This window comes from Anopheles stephensi, chromosome 2 (genome assembly GCF_013141755.1).
Source record: "Anopheles stephensi strain Indian chromosome 2, UCI_ANSTEP_V1.0, whole genome shotgun sequence".
NCBI classification, from domain to species: Eukaryota; Metazoa; Arthropoda; class Insecta; order Diptera; family Culicidae; genus Anopheles; species Anopheles stephensi.
Window position 1 is genome coordinate 60195342 of NC_050202.1, and position 21840 is coordinate 60217181.

General features: G+C 41.0%; 1 protein-coding gene across 5 annotated transcripts; it reads right to left on the bottom strand.

The window, feature by feature from the left end:
- Positions 1 to 1077: 1077 nt before the first annotated feature.
- On the bottom strand, positions 1078 to 21724 carry LOC118506489 (synaptosomal-associated protein 25). 5 transcript variants are annotated; one of them, XR_004905515.1, is made up of 9 exons: positions 21529 to 21724; positions 19915 to 20008; positions 19727 to 19768; positions 16960 to 17008; positions 13105 to 13222; positions 12903 to 13031; positions 12380 to 12524; positions 8080 to 8304; positions 1081 to 7234 (listed from the first exon to the last, which is right to left on the bottom strand). XR_004905515.1 is itself a non-coding variant. In XM_036043676.1 (8 exons), the coding sequence occupies exons 2-8, from the start codon at positions 20005 to 20007 to the stop codon at positions 7172 to 7174; spliced, it is 639 nt and encodes a 212-aa protein (XP_035899569.1). In that variant the 5' UTR covers position 20008; positions 21529 to 21724; the 3' UTR covers positions 1078 to 7171. The 5 variants fall into 5 exon arrangements, 3 of the variants coding, with proteins under 3 accessions (XP_035899569.1, XP_035899567.1, XP_035899568.1); XR_004905514.1 differs by lacking the exon at positions 16960 to 17008 and adding an exon at positions 15296 to 15344 and having other exon boundaries at positions 21529 to 21709; XM_036043676.1 differs by lacking the exon at positions 8080 to 8304 and having other exon boundaries at positions 1078 to 7234.
- Positions 21725 to 21840: the final 116 nt, after the last annotated feature.

Consider the following 21840-nt stretch of genomic DNA (forward strand, 5'->3'; position numbering starts at 1 on the left):
TTAAGCAGATAGATAAACGGATTATCAGTGTTTTACATTACTGAGGTGGCTGAGTAAGAGCAACGGCTCTTACCGTTAGAGTGTTCAGAGGATCAGCGGATGGTAGGTTAGGGTTTGGTTGAAGAGAAGCCCCACAAAGAGTCATTACTATCACCAACTAAATAATACAGCTATTACAATCACAAGTATAGTGTTTGATCGAAGCTGATGAGTGATCGTGTTGAGAAGCCATCAAGTGAATACCTAACTTACAGAGTTGATAAGATTACCACACGTGATGCTTGCAGAAAAAGCAGACGAATATTTGTTATCCTGTGGCAGCTGTGGTAAGGCGCTCGGCCTAACGCATCAAAAGGATTAAGAGAATCCTACCTCATAGCGTGACGTAGCAAGCTCCTTCAAGCAGTGTACGAAAACAGTAAGTGCTTGTTAACCAATTATTTGATGAGGGGTATGAATTCAGTAGGTCGTCCCAGCCAAACAGAGGGAAGTAGAGGCGACAACGGCGGCCGGTCTTTATACGGCAGGACCGAGGCTCAAATCCCATCCGGACCGATCAATAAGTCTAGAAAGCTAGAAATGGCAGGCATGACCAAAGAGGTCCTTAGGCCATAGAAGAACAAGCTTGATGCCCGGCAGTTTGAAAACAGATCTCAAATTTGTTCGATTTCACCGGTTGAGGCCCATGTCTGGAAGAAAAGGAGAACTATCCAGTAAAATTGTCGATTTATCTATCCATCCATGCGGCCGGCGAAAGCTTTTTTCCCCTTTTAATCCGGACCTCGAGCCTCAATTTCGTCTAAAGAAACTTGTCGTCCTGACTGTTCTTTCAATGGATCTTTATCTTATCAAGAGTCCTTGCCTCGTTGTTCATCGACCAAGAGACCTCGACGTCCAAGCGACTTTCTACTAGCAACAGACCTCAGCTACTAAGGATCCTCGTCATCCAAGCCTCATCTACGTCTATGTCATCTCGCCCTCCGGGGACCCCCAGCTGGGCATTTACTTACCTGAACGCTTAGTATCTGGCCATCCCGACCACACCCGCTCGAAGGCGTTACGAGGAGGTTTTTTTTCTTCTTTAGGTCCATTATAATCATTTTATTTTTACAGGATACTTGAAATACATTTTTAAAAAGTATTAACCGTAATACAGTTTCAATTAATCTGCAGCTAGTTTTATACGCATGTTTTTTTTGTTTGCTTTTGTCTTGTGTTGGATTAGTTTAATTTTGAATTAGTGTCTGTTATTTGGTGGAGGGCGGAGAGGGGGGGGGGGGGGGGAAATGTTTTGTTTTACCTTTTATACGAAATGTACCAAAAAAGCTTTTGTTCTTGCTCAATACCTGTTAGCTGTTTCCTGCCTCACGCGCTCATCCTTTCTACCTTCTGCTGAACCGTTCCCTTATCAAGTAAATGCATTGCATTGTCAATGTGTGAGTGAGTAGAGTGGTGTGTGTGTGTGTATGTGAAGCGAATCGAAATTGATTTTTTAAACACATGTGTATGTATATATGCGTGTGCGAACCGCCTTTATCCGGAAGGGACACGGTGGTGTTGAGTGCAAGCTTGAGATGTCGCTTCCGGTGCAGTCACAAATTAACTTAGCCGAACAATACATGTCAGGATGACGAATTTAGGGTGTACATGCGTGTATGTATGTATGTATGTATGTATGTATGTACAAACAGTTTTGTCACTCAATTGTCATCGCACACACGATTCACGCCCTAACCCTTCCTCTGTCGGGCGGTCCTTTACCGCCTATTCGGTAAGGACACGTCAACACACGCACCCTTCAACAATTTCCAATCTCTCTCTCGCAGCACGACGTCAATGAGCGGATGGATAAATATCTGCAAAAGCAATAAATAATCGCTTACCACCATAGACCACGCGTAAAGTCGGTGTGATGGCGGTGTTAAACTAGGCCGGAAAAACTTTAAATTTTAAAATCAAATAACAAACAGTTTTACATGCAACCATCCAACGTAGTGTGCATCATTCGTGTGCAGGAAGTACTTGTAGTGTGTGATGTGTGTCATTTGGGTTTGTGTTGTGTCTTTTTGGCCGTACAATTTTGTGTTCCTCTCACGGGATGTTTCGGGTAAGGTGGTAGCCACCGTTCCTTTGCATTACTAGCTTCTTGGTGCTGTGGCTTCGAGCTGCTATTATTCCGGAACCGGAAGCAGCGTGCGCAGACACAGTTGCAACTGCTAATGGAAAGGCGCCACACAGCTGATCTTGCCATAGGACCATACATTGCAAAACAATTGTCTTGTCGCAGGTAGAGAGTTTAAAAACTTAATCCGCACAGTATGCTCCCCTAGTATGCAATTACATTACGCAATGTTCAACAGGTTCGGTTTCGTTTCATAGTTGCATGCTGAGTTGCGCCTGACAACCACCAGAGTAACACGTGCGCACCTTGCCCTGCACAGTGCGCCGTAATGTAGGCATGCATGTATCGGTGTTTGTGTTCATGTGTCTGTTTGCGTGTGTGTGTGTATATAATATTTATAATCTATTTACAAAGTTTCGAATTCATTTACGCTAAGAGTAATTTTTTGTTTGTTTGTAGCCAAACTTAACTAGATAACATTTCGTAAACGTTTGTTTCTTTTTTCTCGCCCTCCCAATATGCGCAACCTTTCTCATCCTGCTGCTTATCCATTCCTTAGCACATCTTTCCTTTTTTTTTTGTAGCTGAAATGTTTTCCTTTGTGGGGTGGAGGCGCGAATAAAAAAGAGGCCCCAAAGCAGATGGGACGTAGCAGTGGTAGTTGTAAGGATGCGTTAAACCAAAAAAACACAACCAATCCAATAGGAAACTCACCGAGAGAAACGTTAAGCGTTTACTAAGCTACTGGTTTCCTGTTTGCTAATAAATGTTGCTAGTTAGCAGCTTAGCGACTGTGACTAGGTGACATTACCTATTACACTCGGAATAAATGGCAATAGTTTTGGAGTTCTTTTTTTTGTCTCGCGTTTTGACTTGGGTTTTTTGTTTGTTTGTTTATACACACACACGTAGAGCTTTTGCTTTTTTTTTTAAAGACAACAAGAGATGGGTTATGAGTGTTTTACGATTACGATTACCTATCCCAACACCACGGTCCCACACGTGGTGCAGGAGTACATCAATCGCGCTAAGGTAGTAAGAGAGAGAAAGAGAGAGAGAGAGAGGGCTAAATGCTGTAACTGCTGCTGTTCTAGTTGTGTTGTGTTTCTGTAAGGTTTTGCTTGTTTGTTTGTTGTGCCACACTCTCCTGTTAGTACCCTTCCCAGTTCCCACCATCATTGCGCGATTTTTTCCTACCGGTTCACAGAGAATTTCTTAACATTTATCTAGCAATAATTGCTTGCACTTCGTACGCACGATCGTGTACGACTCGTCCTATGAACAACGGCTTCATACTTCAACAAATAGGATCAACTAACAGGCAATCAGGGTGTGCGCGTACCTGTCCGGAAGCAGCACCCCGTCCAACAATGCTGCCGCGGAATGGATGGAAGATTGAAGAATGTCCTTGTTCGTGTTTGCCGCACAGACAGGAAGAAATGGTGCTGTATGGTGGAAGTGTGATTTGCTTCAAAACGGGGTGTGAGAGGGCCGCCCGAAATTGCGGCCGGAGCTCATGTGGAAGAGTAACGGCCTGTTTAAAGTGCTGTTCTGCAGTTTAGATGTACTAACGATTGGAGTGATTTCGATTGTGAGTCGAACTGTGAGTGTAATCGAAAAACCATTTTGTTTTTCTATTGCTCCGACACACTGTACGTGCGTAAGATTAAAACTGAGCCGATTCTTCAGTTTTCCATTCCATTCTGTAGTTTTCCCACACATGCTACTCCTTCTTTCGCGCTTCATTTTTTTTGTGTCAATTGTTGCTGTCCTTTTGTTTCCTGCTGCTACTCTCTTTCGATTGCTTCATAATTCCTGCCTGCCACCCACCATCATCACATCCTCGCTGGCACACATTCGCCCTTCAAACCCCGTGTATGTAATGTGTGTTTTTTTTTTCCACAGTTCCGCGCCTCGTGTATGTATTGTATTATCACAATTGTTTATTATTGCTGATGAATCTATTCAATCAACGGTCATTTTGTTCAAACATAATAATGAGTGTATATACTTGAACGTCTCCTCGTGTCAGTTTTTTTTTAAATCGTCTGTTCCATGTCCTGTTGCTGTCTGTTCTCCTGCTGCCTACTCACCAGTCCAGTATATTTCGGTATATATTTATATGATAAAGTTTCTTGCTTGTTTTTGTTTGTTCATTGCAACTGGACTTTTCTATATATGTGTGTATATATATATAGCCTTGGATTAATGCTTTTTGTTTGTTTGGTTGTCGTTCCTCGTTTAGTGAGTCGAGTTTAAGTGCTTTTTGCTCGTTCGCTTCCGGATCGGTACGATACCACACTAATATTGCAATCTTTTATCATCAGTTTTGTGTGAAGTTTTTGCCACAATGGTTTTACACTTGCCATTTGCAAATGGACAATTCGCATCCCTATGCCTTAACACACGCTGCCGTTATGCTGCACACAATGCTTCCCGTTGCTGTCTTACTATAAACTTTTGCTTTGCGATACAATTCACTTCGGTGTTTAGTTTTGCTACGTTTTTAATTTATCCGCTTCGCCCCTTGCTCTCCTTATTTCATTGTGTGAGAATGTCTGTCCGTCCGTCTGTCTGTCTGTGTCGCCTGGGTTCGTCACGTCCTGCTTGCTTGATATGATATAAACGCGCCCCCCCACAATACTGCACATTTACTCGCTCTCTCACGTTTTGCTAAGTAAATAATTGTATCATTAATAATGTATAAGTTTTGTATATTTATATTTATTATTAAAGTACGCCTTTTTGCTTTTTTTTTTAATTTTTTGTTGTTGTAATTTTACCCTTTTTGCTCATTTGCCTATTATTCCCCCGACGTGGTTTTTTTTTTGTTTGTTGCTTCTTTTTTGGTGGCTATGGGTATTCTGTACGTCCCTTTTTCGCAGCTCCACACACATGAGTTTAATGGTGTGTGTGTGCGTGTGTTTTTGAATTGTTTGAGATTGAAGCTTACGTTGAGATAAAAATTGCTTGCAAATTATGAACCCAGTGGGGAAAAGAAAATCAATTTTTGTTGCGTTCCCATAGGTCGAGTCGGTAGGTAAACCGATTCCACCATCGGTAAGAAGCGCTCGAGTCAGCTAGATACAATTGAGATTATTTTGACGCTAAATCTGTGGCCTGCTAGTTCAACTAGTACCCGCCGTGTGCTGGACCTACGGTTTTGCAAGATTGAACGATGATTCAATGGTGGCCATCTATAACCAACGTCTAGGGAATAGTCAAATATGCTGGTATACAGTGAGAACTTTTAAAATAACACTACCATACACTATTAGGTCGAATTTGAAAAGAGCCAAATCAATGCATATTCACGCTCATTGCCAAACACCTGCTGCGCGTCCACGTTCCGTCCCGCAATCCGGTGCGAAACGAAAGCCGGTGCGAGCAAGCAACTTCTTGCCGGAATTAATGCTGTACTGGCACTATGGTAACGACACTATTTCTGAAGCATATACTGGTGATGAATGTAAAAAGTGTTTGACACTCAATGTCCTCCTAGTGTCCGGGCCATTTGACCGAGAAACAAAGCTCAAAGCGACACCGAGTGTTACTAGCACCCGGGGCCGAACTCTTCCAACCCTGTCCAACCCATGCCAGGCAGGACAAAAGCACAATGCACACAACACATTTCCTCTGCACTGGCAGCACACAGTCACATCACAAAAAATGGGGAATCTGTCCTTTACTTTGGTTCAATCCAGCACACACCCAGTGATATGATGATTAGCTACACATCTCGACTGGTGTTCCCCATTGATGCTCTGCTAAATGCTTTGCTGTCTCGGTGGGAAGAAAAGGAAACCACTCGAACGTAGTTCATCCTAAAACCAAAAGCTCCACAACAGAGTTAAAAGATGGGAAAAAATATTCGCCTAACAGTATTAGTACGGTGGCAAGGCTTTACGCTACTGTAACGATTAAAATGCATTAAGAGGATGGCCGATTATCAAACCCGCTTCAACCAACCTTTACAACATGCTACAAAGGGGGGGACTAAAAACTGCAAACCCAAAAAACGCCGTCCACCAAGCACAATTCGGGGGACGAACCAACGGGGGAGTAGATTTGTATCATCCTATCCTACTGTGTGACTAAAAGCTGCTACGGAAAGCATGCGTACGCTTGCGCCGGACAAAACGGGCATCGGTTTAAGATTAACTAGCTTTTTTTTGTTGCAGTTTTTTTTTTGCACGCAACGAACAACAAACTTGTAATAAATAGGTCTCGTCGATCATCCAGCCGTCCCAGAAGAGAAAGCATTTCGAACGTAAGGACAGGATACGTTGGTCCCGGTAGCCTAGACATTGGAAGCGAAAGGAAACGGCAACGGCAGAGCAAGGGGCGGCCCGTTGCGCGGCACACACACACACAGAACGAAAGAATCGGATGCGAGAATTACGACGAGGCGTCAAAATTAGAGTGCCGAACGCAAAAGTAGCTTGCACAACCTAATGAAACCTAAGAGTATCGTTGTAATATTTTCAATCCGCGCTACGCTTCCCGCTGTGTTGTGATGAAGTTGTATTGCATTTCGCTGTCTCGCGAGTTTCGTGTAAAATTGCATGCATTCGACCCCTTTACGTTTTCTCCCCCCGGATCCATCCGTTTTGAGCAAACGGACTCTATGTGTTTCTTCTTCTTTTTTCATTGTTTAAGCCTAGAGCGTCATCTTACACTAAATCAGCAAGCGCGATGGCGACGACTGACACATTCCTAGTTTGATTCCTGCCAGCTTTTAGCGCTCAGCGTTAAATGCAAAGCACCGTCCGAACCACGTCCACGTTTCGGAAAGTTTGTTCCTCTCATCTTCAAGTGTTTGTGTCCTGTTTTGCGGTGCGGTGTTGTTGTAAATCGTAGGTGGATTTCGCCTCACTGTTATCTCGTCCTATGTCCTTCCCGGCGGCAACTTTGAAAAGATACCCTGCCGATCGATCTACGATCGCATCCTGTCCTTATGCGTTGTTTGCTTACGTCGCCTACTATCCCTGCTCCACCCTTCGCTCATAGAGTGCGTGTGGTGTGTCTGTTGTTGCTGGTGAAAGCATCTTATTTCAGCAGATCGTGAGCCCGTTCGTTAGCCGCTGCTATCCTGGTGGCGTTGGAATCTCCCTACGGAAGTCGATAGCATACAGAAGATAAGATCACTCACGCTCCGCACGGTTTTTGGGGCGATGTGATTAGAGGCAATAGTTATTGATCAGGCGTGGAGTAAAGTTGGAATAAAGGTGTGGTATTTGAGAAAAAAAAATCAAGTATCGTATCGAAGTAACGACTAATTTGGCAGTAGTAGTAGTAGTAGTAGTAGTACACAACTACACAGTGAAAGATACAAACGGAATGATTGTTTGGGGGGCTGATAGGTTGAGAGACAAAAAAGAGGCATTAGAGAGGCCGAAAGGTTTAGGAAAGTAAAAAAAAGGAAAGACAAAACTAGCAGGCAATTACACTTGCTCCAAAATGCTTCCCATTTATCTCCGATCCAATTATCTAGTTTCAACTTTTTTCGGTTTTTGATACGATTTTTTACTCATAATTGCCTACATTGTTTATACTTGAAAGTGAAACGTAAAAAAGAGTTCAAAACTTAAGCGTGATAAAAGTAAAAACCAAAATAAGAATCAGAGTATTGTATAAGGATAAAAAGAGTTTAAATAAAAGCAGTGATCAGATTATTTTTTTATGTTTCATAAACATTGGTTTATTCTTAATGTCTTTTGTGTGAGTCATAGTTCCTTTCTGTTCTATTGATTCCGCAGCATAATATAATTATAATATCACATCCTACATATATAGATATAATAAGAACGAATTGACATAAAGAAACTTATACTTAATAAATATGTTCCATTATTACACGCATAAATAGTAGTATTTTTTTTAAACGAATAACTAAGAATGAATATACATATACATATATGTGTGGGTAAAGAAGTAAGAAAAAACTACCAACTTACATTTTTCGCGGCTTTGTTCGTGTTCGATATCCGTAATATGGTTGGGAGGTAAAATAATAACGATAACCGTACAAGTATATGTATATATATATATCTATGTATAGATAGGTGTGTATATTGTATATATGCACTGGCTACATATATATATACTCGGTACCCTTTTTATTTGAGAAGCGAGTGCGCTTTTTCATTGGCCGCCTTTATCCTGTCCTCATTTGATGCGCCCTAGATTGTTGGAAGAGCATTAAAATAACGATCATGTCACATGCAATAAACATAAACCATAGGTATATTCATATGTGTAGTATATAGTGTATAGAGTATATAGAATATATGGTATAATGAAAGAGCAAGAGAGGTAAGAGCAATTGATTCTCAATCAGATTATTCACTCAAGTGGTACGCGCGTGGAACAAAAACCAGGGTTTTGAAAACTAACGCAAAACAACGCGTATCGAAGAAAAAAGGCAACGCAATGAATTGTTCAACACAAAAATACCCGGATGGTACGCACAAAACGGCGGCGGGGTGGGGGTGGGGGGGAGCTTCTAAAGCAGCGTACGTGAATGGTGGAGGCACGAGATAACGGGATAACAGAAGCATAACTTAAAAACCAAAACACTACTGGCGGCATTAGTTGACTTTTTTTTCTTTCCTTTTCGTTCGACATGATATCCATGTTGATCGAACAACGATGCGAAAAAGTGGGGGGAAAATGGGAGTTGAGGGGAGGTGGAACATCCAAGCCAAAAACTAAAGCTCTCTTAATGGCACTTGCAAACGGTGGGCTAATTACTAATTGATCTATCCAACATTGTTCCCCATCGGAAGGCGTCCCAGACTTCATTGGTCATTGGTCGGGGGGACTGCAGTGTAAAAGCTTTTCCAAAATACTCCACATTTATCGTTAAGGCTTTCTTTTGGTCTCTTTTGGCAACAACACTGAAGCAATTGCGTTTGATAGCAATGAACTGTTTTTAGTACATGTAACATGTTGTAGACAAGCGTGTGCTTTTTTCCCGTTCAAGGATAATAATGCGCGCAGAAGCGATGAGGTCCACCGCGAAGAAGCGGTTTGCAAAAGCGCACAAAAAGAACGACATTTAACAATGAAACGAAATACAGATACGGGATAGAGAAAAACAAACATAATTGAAGGAAAAACAAAAAAACGGACAAGAATTCGCTAACACATCGTAGATATTCTCTATCCTTGGTTTCCTGGATCAATGATTCCTCTCATGTCGGTTCCATCTCGGTTTTGTATCAACAACTGAAGTATCAACTTTGGCACATAGAAAACAGTGGGCTCTACCTACCAAACGGATAGTTTTGTTTGTTTGTTTGTTATGGGTCACAACGGATACTTACTCCCATCACACACACACACACACAAGTTGGCAACGTGTGTCACAAGATGTTTTGGTAATGAGAAAATTCAAAATACTCTACCGTTTGGGTTGCGAAGAAGTGTCAGTCTGCCGGTCGTGTAGCGGAAACTGTAGCTACACCGTAGCTTTTGACGTATACAGTAAGGTAAGAGCATAGCTAAGTAGTACACCGTAGGAAGTGTACTGTTGCTGCTTTTTTTTAAATAAAACACATAATAATTAACATAGCATATTATAGCGGCTTTTTACTGCGCGCGCTCTCTCTCTCGCGCGCGCGCGCGTTAAGCCATTTGCGAAACGTGGTTAACAAAGAAAAACACACACATATATGGTTAAAAACATAATTAAAACAAAAATACGTCAAACTCTACGGTGTTTTTTCCCGCATAACGCTCACACAGCTAAAACGAATCCGCCTTTTTCATCAACAGGAAAACGATACTTCTAATCATGCCTCTCACAGTCCGAGCCGATCTCGCCAATGTGAGTTCGGTGCATGTCAGTGGTGATACATTTAACGAACGGGGCTTGTCGTTTTTATAAAGTTATATAGAAAATAAACAACACAATCAGCTAGCAAACAAGGATAGCGAAAAACGGGGAAAAGGCATAATATAGAGAGAGAGAGCGTTGGATTATATAAGTCAGTATATGATACAAAATCATAAGTAAGCTTGGAACAGAAATGCAGCAACAACGTAACAAGATCCTTTTTTCTTGCTAGCTAGCAAAGATCAACTAATATTGTTTAAATTAGTTCGAAAAAACAAACGGGACTACTACTCCTATCGAGTAGGAAAAGTAAAGCGTTTTATCATCTTTCAGTTTATCTTGTTTGGCGCTCTCTGGGCGTGTACATTAACTAACAGCGTAATTCAAATTGTAACTTAAACACAATCAAAATCGATTCGAAAACGGAAAGGAGAACCGGTGGATGAATTTTGTAGACCAAAATAAGAGGGAAAAAGAGAACTATCGTTCTGTTTCCAATGGCCAAAAATATCACACAATAAGAAAAGCTCATTTCCGTTTGTAGTGGCGTTGTTCAAAGTCTGGGCCAGTTTTGCCTCTCTCTCTCTTTTTTGGTGTAACAGAAAAATGTCGTACACACTAAATTTGAAACGCTACACAAACATGTACTAGAACACACTCCTCGATAGATTCAGGCGCATAGAAAATGTAGGATAGATGGCAGACAGACAGAGAGAGAGAGAGAGAGAGAAATTAGAGAAAAAAGATGAAAAAACAGTAGACGAACGAAAATCACGAATGCACAAGAAATGCACGATAGCTCTGGGATACCGGTTTCTTAGGCCAGTTCAACGTTGTAACACTTAATTTCAACAACATAACACACTAATTCAACATCGTATGTGCAACTCGATTTCTTTAACCCTTCTCAAAATGGAAAAACAAGGTGACTATCCAGTTTAAAATTCAAATTTTTAACCGGCAACTCTATGATTTGGTATGATTTTTCAAAAACTTAAATACACTTTTAAAGACAGGTATGTCATTGTTTATGTTGAGATATTTTAATGCTTTTTCATGATTTCAAAAATAAATTTTCTTCTGCTTTTTTGACACCACTACCTCTAAAGGTTTCGGCCTGCCATTCCAACCTTTCTGTGACTTAATTTTACCGCTAGCTTAATAACCTGTCCTACGAAAAGATAGGCGGTCTAGATGGGATCCTAGATTTGAATCCCGGGCCAGCGGTACGAAGACTGGCAATCACTTCTGCCATCGGACCACCCCAATTGATACGTGAATTACGAAACCATGTAGAATAAACAGTTAAGTCAACGAGACATTTTCCATTGTCGAGTTGAGATTTTACGGAGTTCGAATAGCATGTACGATTTCAAGAAAGCATTTTATGTTGTTAAGATATTGTGTTACGCTGTTCAACTGGTTTGAGAAACCCTGTCATGTAATGTTTTCAGAGGGATGGTGGGTGATTGTACACTAATTTGAACGAAAGCAGCACGGACCTATTGTGTTGTTTGTGCGTGCGTGTGTGTGTAAACAAACAACAACGGGACACAACAGTATACACACAGAGACGACAACAACGCGTTTCAACGACAGAACATAGATACTTCTTCGCTACGCTTGGAATTAGTAATTGTGGTAAAGTAATCACGAGTAAAACTAGAACATGGTGATACAAACATTAGGTTTCCGAATACCGAACAGGATTTCTAATCCAGAGATAGAGAGAGAGAGACAGAGAGATAGAACTAAAGGGTGGCACACACTAATGGCGAAGAAACACTGTTTCCGTTGAACACGTTTCTTCAACGAAAAACCAAAAAAGTTAAATTAAAGTAACACAAAACTAGAGAAATGCGCAAGCACAAAACCGCTGTTTAGAGAGAACTTTATGTGATGTTTTTTTTTTATGTTTATGTTTTCTGATTGTTCTGATTGCACATGTGCTGCAAGTAGTGGTTGTTGTTGTTTTGGTAGAATTGAGAAAACACCAACATATAAAACTAATACGCGTAAATTAACAACGAAACAAATGAAAAGTACAAACGAACCAGTAGTAGGTAAGATGGTAAAAACAAACGAATGCATGTTTAACGATGTAATAATCTGATCAAAAAAACTAAGAAAGATCATTCGGCTAAATATGTATAGTAGAAAGTATAGCAAGGGTCGGTAACATATATGATGCTGCGCCGTTTCTTTCTCGTTTCGTTTGCACTTTCTCTCACACTCTCTCACTCTCGCACTGCGCTCGCACAACTCCTTCAACGGCGAGTTCAGCGAGTTCGCAGGCCGGTGCAGTAACGCGGCGGAATGCGAACGACGAAAGTCTCATCCGTCGCCGTCCGCGGCCACAGGCGATGGCAGTGTGTGGCGAGAGAAAGCCAACGAGTGGAGTGAAACAGGACACTTACCTTGCGATTGATTCTGTCGATCTGTCTGTTCTGGTTCTCCAGCTCGGAGCCCATGTCGAGCGCCATGTTTCGCAGATTACCGATCATCGTGTTCACCTGTCCCATGTTCTCCTCCATCTCATCCTCCCGGGCATCGTTCGTAATCCTGTGGTCGGGGGGCAAAAAGGAATGTAAACAGTGTGTTACAGGGTGCGTACAGCATTAGCAGGAAAGGGATTGTCACTCAAACACTAATTTTGCGCAGGGATAAAATTTGCACAGAAAGATGTGAGATCACACATTTCACGTTGTCCAAAACTTCCCATCTTACAAATCTATCTAGGGTCAAAAGTGGCTACGATTACTGGACATCTCTAGTCATGTCAAGAGAATAACGCCGGACGACCCAGTCGATGGATTCTTTGGCGGCTGGGATGGCGGCATGGACAGATGGGCTGATCCAGTGAAATCGAGATGGCGTCCGCCAGAGAGGCCAAAACCCGCATAATACGGTCGTAAGTATGTAATGCTAGCTTCCTATTACCTTCCGATGTAACCGGCCTGTGGGCCCAACCCATTACGGTCGTCCATTACTCGCTGGGGCTGATTGTTGACCACCTTGCCATCATCATTACCCTTCCAGGTACCGTCATCTTCTTTGAAGGATGCACTTCTGCAAATGCAAAAAAGGACATTTTTTTTTTATTAGCAAACGAGCGGGTCGTGCACCAATAAAATGTGCTTACTTGTTGCATGGTAAGACACAGATGCCGCAGCATTTTTCCATGCCACTTAAATTCTTCTCAGCTTCACGCATATCGGCATTGATCTGGTCCATGCCCTCCTCGATCCGGTCCAATTGCTCTGTGGTGTTTTAGAAAGGGGTTTGTAGTTTTTGCATTTGCAAATTTTTCAACAGAGCAAGATCATAAAGATCGCCCCGATAGGGAGAAAGATAGAGAGAGAGAAAGACGGAAAGAGAGAGAGTGAGTGAATGCCAATTATCCTTTTGTAAATTACACGATGATCGTTTCGTAACGACAATGAATCGGTAGTAAGTGATATAAGTGAACTGCTTGTTGTGGAGGGGTAATGAAATGCATTTTGTGTATGATCGTACATTGATTTAGAGAGGTTGATTGGATCGAAAAAAGGGGGTGGGCGGGGGTGGGGGGGCTTTGATCTGTTGTGGATGTACGTTTTAGTGGATACGGTACTGTGAACATTGTGCATTCAATATAAGGGTGGTGACGGCATACGGAAATTCGTTCAACAAATTAAAAGAAAACGATGTGATTTAGATTTTGTTGCAATGAACTGATAGAAGAAATGTGTATGAAACGATAGAACGAAACGTTTACAGGGTTAGAAGTGGCAGCATAGATAGTTAACGTGTAAAAAAAGAGTAGTAATAGTGATGATAGTAACAGAAGAAGTAGTTGTATTAGTATTAGTAATAGTAGTAGTAGTAGTAGTAGGTAGAAGATTAAACAGTACTATGTAGCAATAATATTGATAAGAGTATCGAAAGGTAAGATTAATAACATTACTCGAATGTCATGCAACGTTCTACACTCCCAAAAAGAAAACCAAAAACAAAAACGAAAACAGGAAAATTTCAACAAATACGGAATTGGAAACTCGTGTAAAATGAAGAAGAAACAAACCAACAAATGTGACTAAAAGTGTTATGCAGTAAATCACCGCGGAAGAAAACCAAACATAAGAGCTTTAACAGCTGGCACAGCGCATCTCGAAATGGGGAGGGCAGTCCGAGCAGGATAGCGAGGGATCATTCAAAACAATATTATACAGTTTTTGTTTTAGGAAAAATTGTGAATGTTCAACAAAACAAAAAAACGCGTGAATTCTACAGTAATAACATTGTTGAAAAACCTCCTCAAAACCATTTCTACACTTCACTTTTGAAGGTGTAAAAACTTGGTACACTAAATAATGGTGAGCATGTTGCTGGTAAAATCAAACAAACCGAATAAAAAAACGCAGTCTAAAACTATGTTTCTTTGTACTGCATTTGCAAACACAAGTTCATCTTCAGGGATGGTTGGTAACGGTAACAAAACTCGAAACTTAAATGCAGTCTTGCCGAGCACACTATACGCTCGTAGTGAAAAAACCGAAACAGGGGGAAACAAAAGGTACTTAAAAACGGGAACAAGAACAATATTTAAATATATAAATTTCTATGGTATAAACTTTCATCGTCGCGCCGTTCGGTTTGATGTTGGATGCTTTAGAAATATACCTGTTTGTTGTTGTGTTGTTTTATTGATGCGGATGCAGAGTTTAGAGTGAAAAGTGCTGTGCTCATTGGTACGTTTGTTTGTTTTTTCCGATTGGTAAGTACTTGTAAGTATGTTTCAGTGGGTGAATCATCGTTAGTTTTGCTGGGTAGGTTTGTTGATTCGTAGGGGTTTGGTTTCTTTTTGGAGTGATTTGTGATATTTTCTTGGCCTGGACTAGTAGAGTAGAGAGTTTAGTACAAAAGGGGGGTATGCCCTTCGCAACGTTCTACTACATTGTACAAGTAGTACCCGGTCGGATATCCGGATGCCGATTGTTCGCTCACACCACAAAACCGTTTCGCACACAATTAAACTGTTCAAATTTAAATCGTACGAAGAAGCGTAGAAGAGTGCGCAAGAAATGTAAGTTTCACTTGTACTGTTCGGTACACATTTGGTTTGTGGAGTTATACACAGTTATACACAAGTCCAGATACAAGGAAAAGAAGATTGGCAAGCAGAGGTTAGTTTTTTTTTTAGATTTGCTACTAACAAAAACATGATATCGCTGTTATCTGTAAACTATCTGTTAGGTTGTTTTCAGTTGTGTGTAGAAGTTAGTTCAAAATATTTTTTTTTTGGATTATTGTTATTGATTTGGTCTTGCTAACTCAACAGTGGATAAGCTTACCTCCTTGTTCATCCAGCATTACGATGGTTCGCATTCCCACCTCAGTGCTCTAGATCAGAAAATATCACAAATATCAACTTAGCATCGTCTTCTCACGGTCTCGAAATTGTGCGACCATCCAGCCGCCAGTACAATTCTTACGTGTACAACTGGGATCGATCAATGTATCTTAATCTTATGAAGCTTATTAGGTAAATTTGAGTAAACAATCAGCTCTTATCTTCTCGCGGGCTTTATCGCGATCGTCCTCCCCACCACCCCCCCCACCCCCCCCGGGCCAACCTTTTGCCAGCCATATTACACGCATCAATTTCGATCTGCTAATGGAGGAACCCAGTCATGTCAATCCGCGTGTACCTTCGAGTTCATTCGGTTTGTAATATTGGCAATATTGCTTCCCGGTTTTACTACCTGCTGTTCAAACTTTCGTTAATATCGTACGTATGCAATCTTCCAGTTCCTTTTTTTTTCGTCTATGAGCATTGAGCACGACACACCACATTTTGGTTTAACGCTTTAGTGCCGTATGAGTATGACGGCCGTCTAGTATTCGTTTTCGATATCCACAACACACAGCACAAGAACACTCACAATGTGAAAACAAAACAACAAAAAAATCATAATCATAATAAGGCCTTCATTAGTACTCTCACGTACGGGATCGACAATTGGAACAACAAAATTACATATATAGAAGGAAAATCACAAATACACATAATACGAAGCGTACCTACGCACGACAGGAAGCGACAGGCCGAAATGAAAGTGAAACGTTAAGTAAGGAACTCAAGTACAACTCAACGAAACAAGCTTACAATAAATGGAAGACACTTTGCAGTGCATAGAGTGCTTAGAGCCTACGTACACAGCGTACAGGAGAATGGGTAAGGTAGATCCGGTAGATCGGAAGGATCACAGGATATGGATGAAATATGGATGAAGTATGGAATGATTCGTGAAGGCGTTCAAGATACAAGAGATATACATAAAGCAACTATATCATAGGTATATAAAAGCATTAAATTCAGTGCAGTCTGCATCTGTGTGAGTGTAAGGAGCGCTAGTGCGAGCAAAAGTTGAGAAACAAGAGAAGGAAATAGATCAGGTAAACCTAATACTGTAGGAAGGTGGTTTCTACCATGAAAATTCAGAGTTTAAGCGATATTTTAATAGTGAAGAGCGTCGTTAAAAAAATCTTTATGTAAAACAACACAAAAATCACAGAAAATCTGGTGCTTGGAAAGGGGAAAGTATATGTAACAGGTTGATTTGGCAGTATTTTCTCAGTACATCACAAATACACGTGGGCTGACGGGGGAATACATTCGTTACATAGTACATTTCAGTGGACAAAACTGCAACATTGAAGCTGATGAAATATGCGTTTGGAGGATATATAGTATGTAATAAGGTGTGTCGGACTTTTCAGTGTTTTTTTATTAATGATGATGAAATCATAACGAAAGGTGAGTTTTGACACGTGTTTGGCGGGTTTTGAAATGAGGAGTGTTTAGGTAGGTATAGTTCATACATTCAAACACAACAACTGTCGTTGATGTAGAATTATTTATGGTTGTTGTTGGTGTTTTTTTTTTTGGGCATTGCAAAGGATTACAATATAGATAGATAATGTATAGCATGTGTCCAATGATATGATGACTCACCTCCCTGATCATCAAGGGCCACCAGGGTTCGAATCCCGGCTTCCTTGCTCTATTTTTGTATGGCGGCATTTGGAATAATCAGTAATAAGTGTCACTTGTTAATTGTTCTGCGTATACATGTAGTGATGGGGGGTTTATTTTTTTGGGTTTTGAATAGAGTTGTTTCTGCTTGTTGTTGGTTTTGATTTGCCGAAACAGTGAAACACACAGATCGTTGAGATCGGCAGAGGATATGACGGTAGAGTAGCGTTGTTTGCAGTGTTTTTTTTTTTTTTTTGTTCGTTCCGACCAAATCATTGTATTATCCTGCGTCGATCGATCTGCTAACGTATGTTTGGTATATATATATATAGAGATACATATAGCTTTGTAACAAACCAAAATTCTAGCACCTAGTGGTTTCTAAGTGGTGGTGGCAGTTGTTGTTAGTTGTAACCTAACGCGGATTCCGTTCGTTACTTGCTTGCTTGAGCTGTATAAGGCTATTATCGAGGATAATCTTTAATCGATACAGTACAACTATGCGTGCCCGTCCGCATCATTCATACACTCGAGAGAGAGCGAGAGAATAAAAATGCATGACATTTGTTACAAAATAGAGCCAATTCGATTCGAGAGACGTTAAAAAATTAAACAAAAATCACCAAAACATTGAACATAAATTCAACACACGAAGGATAACTTTATTCTGTGTCGTTCATACAAACACACACACACAAACAGTTAGGAAACCGAAGAGAAAAGAGTGTAGAGATTCGTAGTATTCTATTTTAGCAATGGTTTAAAAATTAAACAACACAGTTTAACCAACTTTACAGGATCCAGCTCCATTCGAGTGCTTGTTGTAGTGTTAATGATTTTGAACAGAATCATAGTTAATTTCCTTTATACTAATCAGCACATTGCGCACAATCGTTACGGAATTAAGATACGTTACGTACATTCATTTCACGAGAAAACGAAATTAAAAAACACTATGAAAACGTAAACAGTTAACACCAGGTTAAATAATAGGAAGCATTATTCGGTTTCGGTTTACAGGTAATTACTACAAACGAGCAAATGGGGAAGTTTATGTAGCAAAACACGCATAAATCAACAAAAGGACGAATATTTACTTTTTTTATATTTAGATCAGCCGTTTTGTTTTTACAAATGGTTTACAAAGTATCGTTTGATATCCAACTATTTGAATTTGCAATGGAATATTGAATTTATGTTCAACGTGTAGTAATTAAGTGTTTTGCTTTCTCATAACTCGTGGCGACAATTATAGCACATCAAACAATAAATGATCCGATATCGAACAATCATTCGAGAATCGGTATCTCCGGCAGGGCGGAAATAATATCTGTATCACATACTCATGCATTGCAAAATTTCGTAAAAGTTAAGGTTAGAGTATTGTAAAAGTAGGATAGCAGAGCATAGGTACAATAGTGATAGGTATCGAAAGTAGCTCTAATACAAGTGAAGGACAGAACGAAGAAGTAGAGGAGTTATTGTTTCTCTGTTTGCAAACTTCATCCAGCCGTGGTTTCATTCTGGAGGAGAAGAAATTTCAGAACTTGTGATGGTGTCGTAAATAGTTAGTACGATCGAATGTTTGACGTAAGTAATAGGTCATATAGGCATGCAACATAGATCGGGACATAATTCAAAAACACACGCAGCCTCAACAAAAGTATAATAAAAAAAAAACAAATCAGGACCAAAAACCCAACAAACACAGATGGAAGTAAAGTACAGCACGTTAGACAAACGAGGAGTAAAACATAATGCATAATTCCTGACCATTTATAGTATTTGTTTTTTTCTTAAAGGCAACCGAAAAAGGAAACTGGAGGAACGGAGCATTGTTTTGTTTCTTCGCAATCTCGATCTCGCAACTAACTGATCATGACCGAACATTTAAAGCTTTGGTAACGTTTACTTTCAACTGATACAAATAATACATCGAATGCTTTTTTACCCACAAACAACTATAGCAAAACGCGACGCAAAACCAAACAAATTGCACACAAAAGTGGAACACCGATAAAGATTTTTGATTAACAGAAATGCAACATTTATGATTGTAGGGTAAAAAAAATGGAAAAACCAACACACACACACATACATTAACCTTCTAAGTTTGTTGCGCCACGCGTATTGCAAAACTTGCTCAAAACTAGGAAAAACGAAACACGTTTGTAAAGAAAACGGAAAGAACACAGCTAAGGTGGAAACAATCTGGCAGGCTTGGGTACAACAGGACAAATTTCAATTGACATGACTTCCTGGAAGGAGCTTTTGAAAATCCGAAGACACGGAATCGACAGAGCCTTCGATCGATCGCATTATCGTGAGCAAAACATAGCATAATAACGAACTAGGAGAGTTTTACTATTTTACTAGTTTGATGTAGTAAAACAAAATCGGTTTAAATAGCACAACTTTACCGGAACATTGTTTTTTTTTTGTTTAGGAGGGCGTTTCAAGCATTTTACAGAACGTTTTTGTACGCTATAGCGAAGTGGAGCATTTGATTACCCTCTGCGCTCTGCATAAAACGCATAACCGGTACCTAAATTGGTAAATAAAAAGGCAGTCCGCCGGAACTATTGCGTGGAGCAGTTAGTAGGTAAGTGCAGCTCCTCTACCTAAACACATTTCGCATCCATCATCCTCACGTTTCTAAAGGAACTGCCAGTATTCGCAGAACAAGAGCGCGTACGCGTATGGTAATGCGACACAAAACAAGGGGGAAAATATGGATTGTTCTTACCTCCTCACATAGTGCCAGCATGCGTCGGGTACTGTCCAGCGACTAAGGGATGCCAACCACGGAACCATGAAAGAGTGACACAGAATGCACAGAGAAGAAACAGTTTAAATAGTATGCGGTGAGGCGGATAGGGGTTTGTTTTCTGTAGCATCTTGTAGGCCTGTTAATGCTGCGGCATGTTCCATTACCTCATCGACAACCTGCTGCTGTTTAATTTGGAGCTCCTGGAGCTCGGTTTTGGGTACGCCTGCCCCATTTTCCGCGGGTGCTGCTGCCGGCATTCTGTAAATGAGAAGATTTATAAATATCATGTTTGCGTTCTGCCTGTACGTACACACAGCTACAAATGGGTTTCGCGATTAATATTTTTGTCTTCCCCCGTCAGAGCCCTATCCAAAATCCAAATCAATTTCCTTAATGCGTCAATTTACGCAGGTGATTACGAATTCAAACACTATTTACGTGTGTGTCATGGAATCGATCAACCGATTCGTGATGCGTATTAAAAAGTAATTTTAAACAATACATTTTAAATTACCTCCAGAATCATTAAACATTAACGTTAAAGCAAATGGAAGCCATTCTTCTGCCCGAAAATGTCCGTACCAGTTTGCAAGCACGAACCGCAAACAAAGACTTCCTTCATTCGCATCGTTGCGCTTCATATCAAACGCATCGTTAAGACAACACAGATCTTGGCCAAAGGTGTTAGGCCAAGGAATCGTTTGTGGCCATCGATGCTAATGAAAGCCCTTCTGGAATACTTTATGCGAAAGGGCGTACAAACAACATCGAATCGCTGCAAACTCGCTTCTTCAGAATCGAAATGACAAAAATCGGGCATCATCAGCACATCCTTGGTGTCTCCACTGGGGAGCAGGGTGTCTTTCTAGGTGCGTACTCCCCAAAAAATCAATATCATAAGGTTTGGGTACGGTAAAAAACAACACAACCGGGAAGGGCCGATTTGAGTATGCGCCAAGCATCAGAGCTTTATCTGTGGTGTGGCGTTGCATTGGTCCTGCTCTTACACCCGCGCACTAAACGGTGTGTGTGTGTCTGTGTGTTTATGCGTCTCATCCTTTAAACGCAATGACTGCGGTCTTCTCGTCCTGTCTCAAGGATGTGATGGGGCTCGGGCGAGAAAAAAAAGGACATAAATTAGCGCTGGAAATTGTCTCGAACTCCTTCGCCGTCGCCCCCGTTCAGGTTGACCGTGTCCTTTTTTTTTGTTAATAATATGCCCCGACAGCAAAAATTACTAAACTTGTCCGGTTGTCCAGATTGAAACGAACGGTGGTCGCCTCGCCTTTAGACTTGACCCTGAAACGATGTCGCTGCATACATGTGTATGCGTAGCGCGCGGCCACCCGCATAAGGACATGTGTGTGCCAAAACAGTGCGAATTCTAGCATAGTGCTGCGCTTCATGCGTGCGCCAAGAAAGGGCGTAGCACAACACCGTACACCGACGGGGAGTACACTCTTCTCGCAGCGGGCACACCTTTACACAGTAAAAAAAATACGGAAGGAATTCCGTACCAGCTTCAGATGACTTCATCTCGCAGGATTTCATTAAACCGAACGTTTTCTTGTTTCTGAGTCACACCACCGCTTTAGGGGGCTCACAGATCACCACCACCGCCGCCTTCGTATCATCATCACATTCCATCATCACCATCGCCCGCAGAGCAACACCAACGGCACACCAGCAGTTCCACCCTGCATCGATTTTTTTGCAGATGCCACCCCGAACGAAATGAAAATGCACCGTACAAAGAAACCGATGAGTCTCCCATTTACCTGGTTTAGTTTGGGGTTGGTTTCGAGGAGAGTTAAAGCGTTGAAGAAATAACACGAGCTGCTTCGAAAAGCGATCGACAGAGGTTTTGGAAAAGTTTGACGCAGACACAATTTTCACTCTTCTGTTCCAAGCACCAGTTTCGGTTCTAGCACAGGTTTCGTCCAAAACTGCGAAGGCTTTGACGTTTTCGTTAAAAAAAAGTGCGATGAGGTTGACGTTTTCGTTAAATAAAACATAACGAACCGATGATCAACGAATCTTCGTTGGGTGGATTTTTATCCGCGAAAATGAGCAAACAAAATATTTTCATT